General features: G+C 40.0%; 1 protein-coding gene and 1 long non-coding RNA gene across 2 annotated transcripts in view; one reads left to right on the plus strand and one right to left on the minus strand.

Moving 5' to 3' along the window:
- Window positions 1-1,701: 1,701 nt before the first annotated feature.
- Window positions 1,702-7,336, plus strand: LOC139147848 (cathepsin Z-like). Its single transcript, XM_070719061.1, has 7 exons — window positions 1,702-2,015; window positions 2,238-2,401; window positions 4,245-4,424; window positions 4,989-5,139; window positions 5,760-5,835; window positions 6,415-6,504; window positions 6,693-7,336. The coding sequence occupies exons 1-7, from the start codon at window positions 1,900-1,902 to the stop codon at window positions 6,804-6,806; spliced, it is 891 nt and encodes a 296-aa protein (XP_070575162.1). The 5' UTR covers window positions 1,702-1,899; the 3' UTR covers window positions 6,807-7,336.
- A 5,387-nt stretch (window positions 7,337-12,723) lies between these two features.
- The window catches only part of LOC139148717 (uncharacterized), a 13,452-nt gene continuing 12,093 nt past the window's right edge, over window positions 12,724-14,082 (minus strand). Inside the window, exons 2-3 of the long non-coding RNA XR_011555980.1 lie at window positions 13,417-13,527; window positions 12,724-12,930 (exon numbers count right to left, since the gene is read on the minus strand). This is a non-coding gene — a long non-coding RNA (uncharacterized lncRNA). The remainder of the gene's footprint in view (window positions 12,931-13,416; window positions 13,528-14,082) is intronic.

The raw sequence follows: 14,082 nt of genomic DNA on the forward strand, positions 1-14,082 counted from the left end.
GATGCACCATTTGATCTTTGAAGGGGTGGTCAGAATGATAATATGCAGTTTATTTCAATTACCTGGTTTTGACTAAAGCAAACCATTTTTCTAGAAGGTCGGGTTTTTCAGTTACAGTCACGTCATTTTATTCAAAAAGCCGCAAGCCTGCCTTTTTTTTCTCAAATGAGTTTGTTCTGCAGGTACGTTTTCTAGTTTTGACTACTTCTCAAAATTGTACCTCAGTCCCGTGGTGGGGGGACTGTGGTTCCACCCTTATTCTGTATTTACACTTAGCAATGATCAATATACCAGACAATATATTCTCTATGGGCTTTGCTTGAAAAAAAAACACTTTATCAAGAAATTGTTCATTTTAAAGGGAATAGAGAAATACTAAGGCGGAAGAAATTGTAGCGCGTTTTAACGTGTCGCTAAGGGATCGTCTCAGATCTTCACAGAAGCCCGAAAAGTGAAATTCGGTTTTGCGCGGGGAAGGTGTTGATCAAACTATACTTAGTTATGCGTAGAATCACTGTTAATTTTTACCGCATAATTTTTCGTCAAAGCGGACACTCAGAGGCCAGCCCTGTAGAGCAAAATTTCCACAAGAAATCGTCAATCCCAAACGCAAATTTTAATAGAAATGAAAATTCTGGCCTAAATTCGAAGGATTACGTCAAATAGATTTGCTGGCCGTCGGAGTGATAGTTTATGCTCTGATTCTACAACAGCTCAACTCCACACCCTGATTACATCAGATGTAGAGATAGCATACGCCTCTCAACTGCTAAACAGCAAAACAAACAAGCAAAAGTGGACAAGTCGCCATCTGATTTTAATCTTATTGCAGCTCTGTCGATCATCAGAAACTGTTATATCCAATCCTTCATTGTACTCTCCGGTAGGCTTTAACCCTTTCACCGCCATGGTTTGTCCCAAATCCATTGTTTTCATGGTAAAGTTGGACCTGTATACAGGGAACTGGGGGTGAAAGGGTTTAGGTAGAATGTATCTAGCCTCATGGTCACATATTTGGACTCTCAGATTTTACAATATTTTGCTGATCCACTTCATGCTTGTGAAGGCCCATGTAAAAGCCGGTGAAGTAAAATGAAATTGTCACCACTTTGGTTTTGTGAATTTCGAAATTTTTCCCCCGGAGGTAAGACAGGCTATAGCAACCTCTTCGAATTACAAATAAAGGGTAAATTTTCAGTAATTTATTTCACTGATTCTAAAACTTGTTCTTGTTGATGTTGATAGAGAATGGTTGGAGTTTCCATATTGAGGAGTGTTTCGGCAAGTTGAGCCTCGACATACGGTCTCAATTTGGCCATCGGTCAACAACAATTTCTTCGATGAAATTGCACTGGTTTCCAGTGACAAATATTTGGGAAAAAAATATCATGATAACGTGGTCAGGAGTTTCGAGCACAGCAATTGGCAGACATTACGATTCATACGCACAACGTACTTTAGGGATGGACCGTTAGATATTCAGAGGCGATGGTCTGAAGGATGATATGAGAATTTTTGAATTCCAAAATTTTAAGACATTTGGTATGGCATGTAAACTTTAATCCTATAATTTCACACTCTCAGACTTTTTTCGCAAAAGGCGGCAAGGGTGTAGTTTTCCCCTCTCCGAAATTTATTTGTCATTCGACCTCTCCTCAAAAGATCAAATGGTATACCCCTAAATAGTGTCGGCGAACTGGCAGAAACGCCCCATCCAATTTTATTTTGACAAGTCACGCCGCATTGCGGTGAGTCATGTGACCCGCAGTCAGCTGACGACAAAAAGTGGTGTCTCTTCACCGCCTCCTGTATTGTTCGGTAAGGTGCACAGCTTATCACGGTACAACACACACACAACAACACCCGAAGAACACACTGACCCGTTCAACGACCGCAACAATGAAGTTGCTCATTGTCTTCTCCGTATTTCTGTCCGTGGCGTTCGCTCACACCTTGGTCTACAACAGGAAATCATGTTATAATCCGGAATTTGGCAAGGGGATAAAAGGCGTCAAGTGAGTAAAACTCAATTTTCCATTTCCTTGTTCTTTAGATTTCGCAACATTTGCAAAATCAAACTTAGTACATGTTCCCCAAGCAGTCTCCACCTCTGTACAAATAGCTGTCATAGCCGAACATACATGTTTGCGTCGAAAATAGAACTTCGGTCATTGCGACGAACAAATATTAACAGTATCATTAACTAGTTCAGTTATTTTTCTTCTGTCAATATTTAGAACGTACCCTCGACCACACGAATACCTCAACGTAGCAGACCTGCCCAAGTCCTGGGACTGGCGAAACGTGAACGGCACCAACTATGCAACCACGACCAGAAACCAACACATCCCACAGTATTGCGGGTCATGCTGGGCCATGGGAAGCACCAGCGCCATCGCAGGTAACGCGTACAAATTGTAAAGTAGTCTCTGTATTGGCAGTACCGACACCCTGGGGCAATTTCCTCTCCTTGTAGAATTCAGCATTCTTATAATCCGTCAAACAATAACAATCAGGAGGAGGGGGAGCATTAAGGTATTATGTACCTCGAAAGTAAGAAACTTACATTTTTGCTGAACGAAACTTTCAACCATTCTCTTACCAAATAAAAAATAAAAATCACGGATCATCGCGTTAAGTTTGTTACTAGAGAAACAAATTACCTATCACTTACTAAAATATTTGAAATTCAAAGTGGATGCCATCCGTGAGTGAACTCAATAGAAAAAAAAATAAAATTTATTGATTTTCGAAAAAAATCAAAGACAGTAGACAAAGACAAAGCTTTAAAATGAGCACGCCCACCACACCAAAAGTGGTAAATCAGAAAAAGTATTGAAAAAAATTGTGAGAGTCCGAATATCTGTTTTCGAGGTGCATTCTACCTTAAAGTAAAAGTGTATGAGTTCTGAAGAAAAGACAGCTAACCAAAATACCCCAAAGTTTGATGTTATATATTACATTTGAAAACCGACTTGTTTGCGGTACACACGCTGCTTTTATAGTTGACGGAAAACATATAAGTTAAATAGAAAAACAGAGAGTAAAATGTAATTACAAATTGGAAGGGGCGGGATAGGTCATAAAAGAGTAGGTGGCATTAACAGTGCAAGAGACTTGAAGAGTGAAAGTTTCAAAGGTGCAACTCGTAAATCTTGGCTAATAATTGATATAAAATAAACACTTGGCGACGGGTGTGTAGTTTAAAACCACATGTAGATATCTAAAAGTTACAGAAGAGAAATTTCTATCGCTTTCCTGTTTTGTTGTTCGTGTTTGTGGTGTAGACGCACTGTTAGTGTGACTGGTTTTATCTGCACCGAAAGTGACACGCTAACGAGGTCAAGAGCTGAAAAGCTGTCGTGTCAAACTTTGAAGGGAACGGCCCACCTCGATGGGTACTACAAGAATTGTCACCAGGTGGGGGGGGGGGGGGGGGGAACCAAACAACCGTAAAACGTCTTACTACGGATTGGCCGAAGTTAGAAACGAACAATATCATGGCTTCCAAGGAAACCTATAATAGCTTCGATTTCACAGTTGTGGTTTCGTTTCGTATCATTTCCCGAGAAATGAAATACAATGTACATATTTTCTCCCCGAGAAACCAAACAGTACAAAACACCTACGTGTAGCTACGCGTTTCTGTGTTTGCCTATCATGCAAGGAGTGGGCGAATGTCTGAACTTGGCAGAGCTATGTACTAAGATGTACTTCTACGATTGTAAAACATATTTGTTTGAAAATTGGGAAACTTGAAAAAAAACCTGGGTAGAACTTTGTCTCTTGCGTAGAGACAAGGAGAATTGGAAGAATAGAAAGTCGAGGGGACTGCCCTCTATCGTCCATGGTTGCAGATGAACTCTTTAGGTACTGTGTACCTCGAAACTGAAAGTCTTAAACTTTTGCTCAAACTTTCCGTGAATTTCTTGAAGAAACTTTAAACCATTTCCATTCGAAAGCAAGAGTAAAAATTGGGGGTCACCAGGCAAAATTTGGTACTCGAGGACAAATTACCCAATAAGTAACCGACACTTGAAATACAAAATGGCCGCCATCCTTGTGTGAACTCTATAGGGGAAAATAAAGAGAAAGTGAAAACTTGATTTACTCCAGATGCGTCAAAATGAGCCCCTACCTGTGGTACACCAAAAAAGGTATTGTAAAACTTTGAGAGTACGAATATCTGTCTGAGAGACGCATTCTGACAAAGGTCAGTCTTTCCTGTTTTCTCTGTTTCACAGACCGTATCAACATCATGCGTAAAGGAGCATGGCCGACCACATACCTGTCCGTTCAAAACGTGATCGACTGTGGGAACGCCGGAAGCTGTGAGGGCGGCGATGACACAGGTGTTTATCAGTACGCCCACGACAAAGGAATACCGGACGAAACCTGCAACAATTACCAAGCTAAGGACCAACGTAAGTCGTGTGCCTTTGTTCTAATTTGGCTTGTCAATTTTGAATTTCCCAGGTCTGAATAAAAAAATAGTGTATTTATACTACTCAAAGCATGTCTTGTCAAGCTAAGACCCATTTTCTAGCTTCCTATATTTGGAAAGAAAATAGAACACAACTACGTTTAGGAATGACCATCAGATCTTGGGAAGAGTTGTCAAACTGGAAAAAAATATACCGAGCTAATATCACAGAACGGTGTGCAGCTTTGCCGCATAAAAATATCCACTTGATTTGAAATTTAAAAATTGAAGAATCCTGGCGAAAAAGTATATGCGTGCTGGACAACTCCGAAAAGCGATATCAAATCGAATAAAGAATAGATGTCACTAAAAATGTCGAATATGTTATGCTGACCATCCCCATCATCTAATGGTTCATTCTTCTATCAAAGTACGTAACTCCTAGTAGTACAATTGCTGCTGTAACAGATAAAACTACAATTTTCTGAATACACATGCCGTATTTTCTTCCTCTGGTATCTGCTAATGAAATGAGATACCGCCTTAATTTTATTAAACACTGCAGCTTGCAACCCTTTTAACCAATGCGGCACATGTACGACATTCGGAGAATGTGTCAACATTACCGACTACACGGTGTGGAAGGTTGGAGATTTTGGAAGCATCAGCGGACGTGACAAAATGATGGCAGAAATCTACCAAAATGGACCAATCAGGTGATTTGTTACTACCGTGATGTCGTTCAGTTTCCTTTTACGCTTGTGTGCGATTTTTATTTTAGTTTCCTACTTAAATATTTCGACTTCACGACATCTCAGTTGTTTGGAACAAATTTCCTTTGTCGACTCGCATTAATCTCATCATATCCGTAGGCTTGGGATGCTTGTTATAGATTTTCGCTTTTCATAGATTTTCGCCCTCTAAAATGGCATTGGCGAATTTACCGGCGGTATTTCGTCCTGCTTGTAAAATGTTGGCCAAGAGTAAAACTCGTGTAATTTTATGCGAAATAAGCAAATAATATAAAAGTGGGAATGGCCTTTGATGTTTCAATGTACTTAAAAACGAAATTTGAATTATAGGCCAATGTAACATGCAATTTTGTCATTACCGTTCCCAAACGTTTGTCTCTAATTTTTACGAACCTCCTGATAATAGAATTGGGTATTAAAGTAACCAAATATGCAAATGATTGCATCGTTTTTTACTACAAAAACTAGAGCTAGAAGTGTCAACGATGAAGACGCAGCTCGAGTCTGGAGCGGAGAAATGTAGATACACTATAGAGGGCGCTGTGATGGTGCCGTACAGTAACTATAAGTTTCTCTCTTTGCAGCTGTGGCATCGATGCGACAAGTACTTTGGAGAAATACACCGGTGGTGTCTACACGGAGTACAATCCAACGCCAGGAGTAAGCAGTGACGCTTTATTTATGAATGATTGCACATGCGTACTACATTTATGGTCCCATACCAATGGCATACATGAACGCACCTTATATACCTAAATCATTACAAGTGTTGTTCACAAAATCAAATTTGAAAGAAACAAACACGAAAACAGTTATTAACACGATTGGAACTAATTTGGGATAATTTGAGCTTCACATTTTTCAAATTTCTCAAAAATGTTAGGTGCCCTATAGCTGAATGTTTCAATATTACAAATTACCTAAAAAAACAATTGTATGACTTAAAAAAGAAAAGCAGATAAGCTTACATTTGTAGATTAAACAGACATTACTTCACCATCCAATTATCCCAAATTAGTTCCAATCGTGTTTATTCGAAAAAGAGAGATGAAATTCCGTACTTATGACTACGAGTAAAAGCAATAGTTAGTCAGTTAGTCAAATGTTTGCAGTATACGATACAAAACACTGTGCAATTTCAAACGGGAGTTAACAAACCATCGTGACACGTGCATGGTTTGTTTGTTTCGCAACCCATCATTTGCAGTTGCTGAGAATCCAAATTTCTTAACATTTCAGATCAACCACATTATATCTGTGGTTGGATGGGGAGTTGATGGGACTGGAGTCGAGTATTGGGTCGTGAGGAATTCCTGGGGCCAACCATGGGTAAGTGACACCACACTGAGTCTAATGCACATACTTACTTTTGTTGGTAAGTCAACTTACCTACTTTTCAATCAGCGATATTTAGGATTTATAACATTATTTCCATTTTGAATTTTTTTTTTATGGTGTGGATTAAAAAAGCACTACACCAGTCGGATCTCGTAATAGGCCTTTCTTCTAAATTTCAGGGCGAGCAAGGCTGGTTACGCATCGTCACAAGCACGTACAAGGGAGGACAAGGCGATGATTACAACCTTGGCGTGGAGTCGATGTGTGCATATGCAGACCCGATTTTGCCTTAAAGCTCCAGCCATCGATGTCACATTCACTCTCCCGATGTGACTGAATGTAAATTCATTTTACAATTCCATTGCTGTAAATTTCTTTCCTTCTTGTCTATTAGAGGATACTCTTTGCTTCACTTACACTGTTAAAAACAATCGAAGTCAATGTGTAATATGTGTGTTTCAACTTTTGACTATTTTTTTAATGTTGGTCATTTTTTCCTCTCCGCTATGAAATCGTAATGTCGCCCTCTTGCGTCCGACGTGACAATGTTTGGTGAACGTATGCGATTTAGAGACTAATTTTAAAGAACATTGTTTTAAACTTTTGTTTAAACAAATGTCAGGCAAGCTAACATGTGCAATAAGACTTTCTCTTCATCGAAAATTTCGATATCTATTCCAATCATGCCGGTAGAACGTTCATCTTTCTTGATCAGACTTTCTCGGAGCTTTGTAAAGATGTAGTTTTTCATAGACCATCGATTTAGGGCAAGAACAATTTTATACGTAAATTGGAAATAAAATTTGTATCACGTTTAAATGCAGCTGCTTTTCAGATATAGTGTGAGTTCTCACTTTCTTCTGAGAACGCGAATACCCGGACGAATAACATAGACTCTGTGGTATCGGCATTAACCTCCGCTGTATTTGCATATTCGTATCCATATGACCCCGGTGGTTTTTGATGCTGCGGCGGGGAATAGATGATTAACGCGTAATTCCCATCAGCGACGTCGCCATAACAACCGTCCCCTGGGGTCACTGGTTAGCTTATGTGGTTTGAAACCCCGTGTGTGGGTACTTTAAGGCGGAAAAGTCCGTCAACAACATGTTTTCACGGAAGCTGAAAACAGACACTTTATTACTTCAGGCCTCGATCAAATCACTCTTTCGAGTCTCTCCATGGGAGCTATCACTATAAATTGGGGTGTAAAATAAGTGACACGTTTAGCAAGATTTGTTCTCTTTGAATAGCGACTGCAAGAACAAGATATATTAAGATGAATCTCGAAACTCATAAATCAATACCAAGCATAGTCAATCATGGGAGAAGTGGCAGTATAGACACTGATCGAAGAGTCCAAAACGAGAGAGCTGCCTGCGATTTTATTCAGTGTGACCTTACTTATCCCGAGGCTAGCAGACCCCGACCTCAACTCAACCTTTTTTCACACTTTCTAGAAACACAAGTGTGCTTCTGTCATTAGTTTTATTCGGCAGATAATCAATACCGAGTCTTGATATGTAAAAGAGCGCTGAGCTTGTCCACCATGGGCCTGGAGATATGATGCAGGAAAATTGTACTTGATGCTTCCATTAAAGCTGGACACAGACTACGATCATAGCAGATACCAGGATGAGAAATCCCAATCACTGAGTGTAACAGGAACCAACAGTTGGAATGCAGGCACCATCTTTCGTGCTATTGCTTAGCCTGTGAACGAACAACCCACCCCCTCCCCGCCCCTTACTAAAACTATATGCTCTTTTAAAATAACTTTTTGGCAAATAGCACATGACAAGATAAGATATTGTTGTATAATGCGATCCTATCAGCCGAGTCTGTTAAACAATGTAGAACTGTACAGCATCTTCACTGAAGCTGTAAAGTCAAGTTTGAAATCACGAAAAACAAAAAGCGAACACGGCAAATAGATGTATCCCAAATGTCCCGCTCGAATCCATCCCTATCTTGTAAGCAGTAAATATCAAGTCCGTACGGCCGATGACTCGGGGCATTTCGGATAGGAAGTCAAGACCTAGCGTATTCGGTAAACAGGTGTGACCAAACATAAAGCAAAGCGAGTCTGTGTGAAAGGCATCACTATATCATATATATGTAAAAAGCAAACACATTTTTTCTGTGCCTCTATCCCTAAACAAGCCAAGAATAATTGAACAAGTGGGCAACTCATGTAATTTGCATAGCTACCTCAAACAATGCATGCTTTGCCAGCAAATTTTAATCAACTGCTCGGAATTAAAGTTAATGCATCGTCAGTGAGCAATTCTTGGGTAAATACACGCTGGAGGAATGCTGTTGAAAATATTCAGGTTGCAACGGCAGGAATATAAATGTGGTCGATTATGAGGACATTTAGGATTTGTTACCGTCATAGTGAGCACTCTTACTGACGCTGACGTAGGGATGGCCCTTTCGTGTTTCGGGGGGACTGGTAATATTAGAGGGGGTGGGGGAACTGCATGGCGTAAATTAAGCTTTATGAAAATTATCTTTGCTACTGCTTTTGCGAATACAATCTCATATAGATGGTAAGTGAAAAAATGTGGAATTCTTGGAAAAGTGAGTGAGGTCTTCGTGACTCCAAATATGTGTCAAATATTTGAATACAGTAAAAAATAAAAAGTCTCATTAATAGCACCCCTTGCCGAATTTTAATGGTCCATCCCTGTATTATATGGTGCGCCTTTTCCAGCTAAATCTTTGAATTGGCCATTCTATGATGATATCATAAGCACGTCCTCTACTGAGACAAAGTCAGTCTGAAATAAACATGCTGTGAACAAAATGCGTGAAAATATATATATTTCGTTTCATAATTTCAAATAGACTAACTCAGACACGAATATCCACACAGCTGTCTCTCTTTCCCTTTACTCAAGGGCATGCGGATCACTATACCACACTATCGGGTCATCGGTCAAATTATCCGGGAACTCGTGGGGGGGGGGAGAGAGAGAGAGAGAGAGAGAGAGAGAGAGAGAGAGAGAGAGAGAGAGAAGAGAGAGAGAGAGAGAGAGAGAGAGAGAGAGAGAGAGAGAAGGCGGTGACACGCATACGAAATTAAACTCAAGCAAACACAGATGTTTTCCGAAGATGGATGGCACAGGAACAGGGTGGGTGGAAGCCGAGACACGGAGCACGGAAAGATTATAGAATATGCACTAACCACGCCGTGATGATTCTATGGGGGCAGAACGACAGGAAGATAACAATTCTTCGGAGAAAAACCTGTCTTTACAAGACAGCTATTAATAGCCAAACAGCACCGAATGCAGCGTTGTAACTTGTAATGATTGAATCGCCTCTCATTCGGTTTCCTGTCTGTACTGTTTTCCGGACTGTTTTAAGACTCTCAAAGTAACATTTACACGTTTAGGACTCCCAAAGTCGCCTTTTACCGTCCTAGTGCACTTCAAATTTCTTTACTTTACTAGAATGCAATTTCAAGGATTTTGTCCCGAAAGTCTCATAGAAACACACCACACGAGGGGAATTATTCCTGCAATGATGTAGTCACATCGCGTGGACCCCGGTACGGACATCGAGTTAAACGACATTGATGACAAGCCGGGATAAGAATTTGCGTCAGTCTGTTTTCTTTTCTCTCTCTCTCTCTCGTTATTAACGCCGAATTGTGACTTAATTAAGACACCATCATCTGATAAATCGCCAGCATATCACAGTATGGCGTGGTGGAGCTCTGTCCAGGGACGCAGACACAAGAGTGGTGTTTCTGTCGGTAGAGGGCGCACTCCCGAGACACTTTAATTTTTGTAAAACTCCGCTGCCATGTAACGTGTGAACCAGTAATACACTCCACAAGTATATACAATAAAAAGGGGCTTCTAATAATCTATGCGGGCAGGTGTATTCCTTCACTCAAAATATTGAAATTGTATTTTATTATTTTCGGAAATTCATTCGCATTTATGATATTTAACTATTAGTCGGTACAGGAACCAGCTGCGGAGTTTTGTGACATATCTTTTGTCTTCTCCGGTATTAAAAATTTTAACCTCGCTTATTGGCTTCAAAAGGTTGAATTCAACAGTGGATCCTATTTGTACTGCGCCAACAGAGGTTTAAAACACTCCTTGTTGTCGTACAAATGTTCCCGGAAAAGGATTAAAAACTCGGTCGAAAAGGGGAAACGCCGTTTGCGGGAGTCGGTTTATTCATACCGGGTCGCCTGGCAATGTGTTACGGAACCGTGATGCGGGGGGGGGGGGGGGGGGGGGGGTGTATTAATAAAGATTGCATTATGCGACGTTTTCACGAGACATCCTGGCAAGATGCCCACATTTTTTGAAACACATTGAAATCCGAAGCAAAACCACCGCGACGGGTCTTCTTTATGCCAGCATTTTCAGTCCCCCCAAAGAGATGGGACCTCTACACAGTTATATTCACACAATCTTTTAACAGTGGCTGATCCGACCTTTTTGGCAACAAGTGAGGCAGGCGAGTCGTGTATGGAGACACAAGAATATCGCTTTTTGTTTCAATTAAATTGTGCGCTTTTGACTTAGGCACCTGGCGCAGAATTTGATATTTACGTTGGCATAAAGTTATTCACGCCTAGGAACATGTTGACTTTTCTCCTGGAGATTAGTTGTCTAAATAGCCAATCCTTTTCAACGATTACACATCAACAAAATATTGACATTACTCCCGTGCTACTGTTCATTACGTGCACAAAGGCGTGCACGTGCCGCAATAAGTCACATCCAATTGGTTACAGCACGAGAGTCCTTCCCTATCTCCTTGATTAAAGCAAATTTTATACCTTAAAAGATAGCCAACAGTCCAGAAATTCGATTCTTCTCGACCAAAAACTCAATATCAAAAATAGCAATTTGCCAATCCACAAGTGCCGCCTTGCAAATAACTCACCATGAGACGGGATGGCATTTGCATAGACGTCACAAGGCCCGCTTAAAATGAATATCGGAAAATTTAATGAAACAGTTGGAGCGAGAGAGCGATAAGGATAACGGGCTGCATGTTTAATTTATTCATTAGAGTAATTAAACATTTCTGGTGCGGTGTTAGCAGTTGCACTCTCTCACAAGTGGCTGACTACCGACGTTGTCAAGCATAAAACGGCGCGCTCCGCGGATCCGCAGCGCGAGACCTCGCTGGCAAAAGTCTCGCGAGAAGGGAAATGTAACATCCGGTGACAAGTCATTATGACAACAGCAAACATTTGCTGTTTTGAAAAGAGGCATTATTACACGGCCATATATACTCACCCTCGACAGGAAATAGGCTGTATGAATCAAACTAAGAACTCGATAGTAATAGTCTGGGAACACGACGAACTGAATATAGCCATTGATAATGTCATTCAGCCCAGCGCGTCGTATCGATCTTCCTCTTTCGCTCATTTTGGGTCGAAAGATCCCCGCCATCCGCCTCTCGTAACGGCGCATTCGTCATCTATATTGTGTTTTTGAAATTGTGAAAGTGGCGCGTCGGAAGTTTTGAAAAATAATGATGAATATAACACAAGGGCCCTATCCATCGTAACACATGTTTTTTAATCAGGAATTGACGATATTTGAAGCGAGTCTCGCTCTCACGCATTGATTTGCGATATCCTGGACTTGTACCATAATCGAATTCGAAAAAAAAAGAGACAAAAATACGATGATTGGTGACTGAATTATCTGATCTCGTGCAAAGGAACTATGGTAGTGATGTGCGCCGATACTGCTGTTTTCAGGAAGCAATCCCGCAGTTGGAGCTGGAATGGGGAGAAGGGGGCAATTATCGATTGTCAAATCCCAGTCATTGTCTCCCCACCTCTCACTCTCTCTCTCTCTCTCTCTCTCTCTCTCTCTCTCTCTCACACACACACACACACACAGAAACTGATAATCGCACACAGCAGCACTTTGATTTTGTCGTCAAATCTAGTGTCAGTCCCATTTGCAATGAACCGTACGCAAATGTGTAAATATTCAGGCGGAGGCAATGAGAACGCGAAGCTTTCAAGAACTGAACAAAGTACACGCATGACTGTATTGCACATTCCCATGGGCTAGCTTTTATCAAGAAAGGACGACTTCCATTCAGTCTCTTATTCACAAAATACCAACAATGCTATAATCTAATCGCAATCTTTAGGACTCTCTCAAAACATTGAATTAAAAAAATCCTTTTTTTTATTATTTTTTCCCCTGCTACCCACGCGACAGGCAAAAATGGGATTACTATGACGGGCTATCGATTTTTCCTTCTCTAAAATCTGCCTTCCATTGTATCATCGTTCTCAGCGCTTTTCTTGAATTATTTTGCTCCCTTTCTTCAAGTGGGACATTGCTATTAGAGTGCGATGTCCTGTCTTACATGGATTCCAGCTTCTTCTCCGTCGTCTTTTCTTCGTTGCCCCTAAATTTACAAAAAACATTGACGCACATGTCACACGTAAAACACTGAAATAGATAAACGAAATAGTTGAAAAGAAGGTAAACGATAAATAAATGTATAAATTAACAAGTATATGAACGAAATAATATATATATATATATATATATATATATATATATATATATATAATATGTATGTATATAAATACATATATGCCCATTAAGCTTTCCTCTGTCATCGAAGCATATATATATATATATATATATATATATATATATATATATATATATATATATATATATATATATATAAAGCCATTATGGTGATAACCGGGAGGGCACATTGTATACATTTGTGTATATATATATATATATATATATATATATATATATATATATATATATATATATATATATATATATACTATATACCTATATACCCCGTCAGGACTCTCCTCTTTCACGGAAGCGTGTTACAGGAATCACATATATATTTTTATTACCTTACCACATTTACACGTTTCGTGTGTCTCTCAGTGAACAGACACCTTGCTTTATTGATATTTGAAAGAAGTAACACAACTCCCTCGTAGAAAGAAGAGGCGTCTCGAGAGTGATTCTGCAAAATAACATAAAATGGAAATAAATAGGAATTTCATGACAAACAGGAACGACGGTGCACTTCAAGGAAGTGGGGAAATTTTATCGGGGGAGAATTTACCGCCTGCAATAAAACTGAATCGCCACTTCGGATATTTCTTTATGTCTTTCAACGTTGATGGAATTTATCGCAGAGTCTAAAGGTCACGACCCGACCATTACCTTTTACCCTGGGGATGCTCATTTACGTGACGTCATCGGGAGTCACAGACACTTTGAAGAATTGAGATGATAATCGAGGGGTCAGGGGTCATCAATTGAAGGAAAGCTTTATGCAGTAATAGTAAATTCATATGATCTATCAAAATTAATTGATTGCAATGAGGTGATCCTTCACCGTGATTTGCGCGGATTTTAGTACATTAGATGATATTGTTATGGTTTTTCGCTGTGACCTCGCCGATACATTGACGTGATTCATCGGATATTGGAAGCAAAAAAGAGACATCTCCAGTGAAAAGCGGTCTCGATTGCCATAACGTGATCCAGTTTATCAATTGAGATAATTACCAAA

The sequence above is a fragment of the Ptychodera flava genome, chromosome 13 (assembly GCF_041260155.1).
Source record: "Ptychodera flava strain L36383 chromosome 13, AS_Pfla_20210202, whole genome shotgun sequence".
NCBI classification, from domain to species: Eukaryota; Metazoa; Hemichordata; class Enteropneusta; family Ptychoderidae; genus Ptychodera; species Ptychodera flava.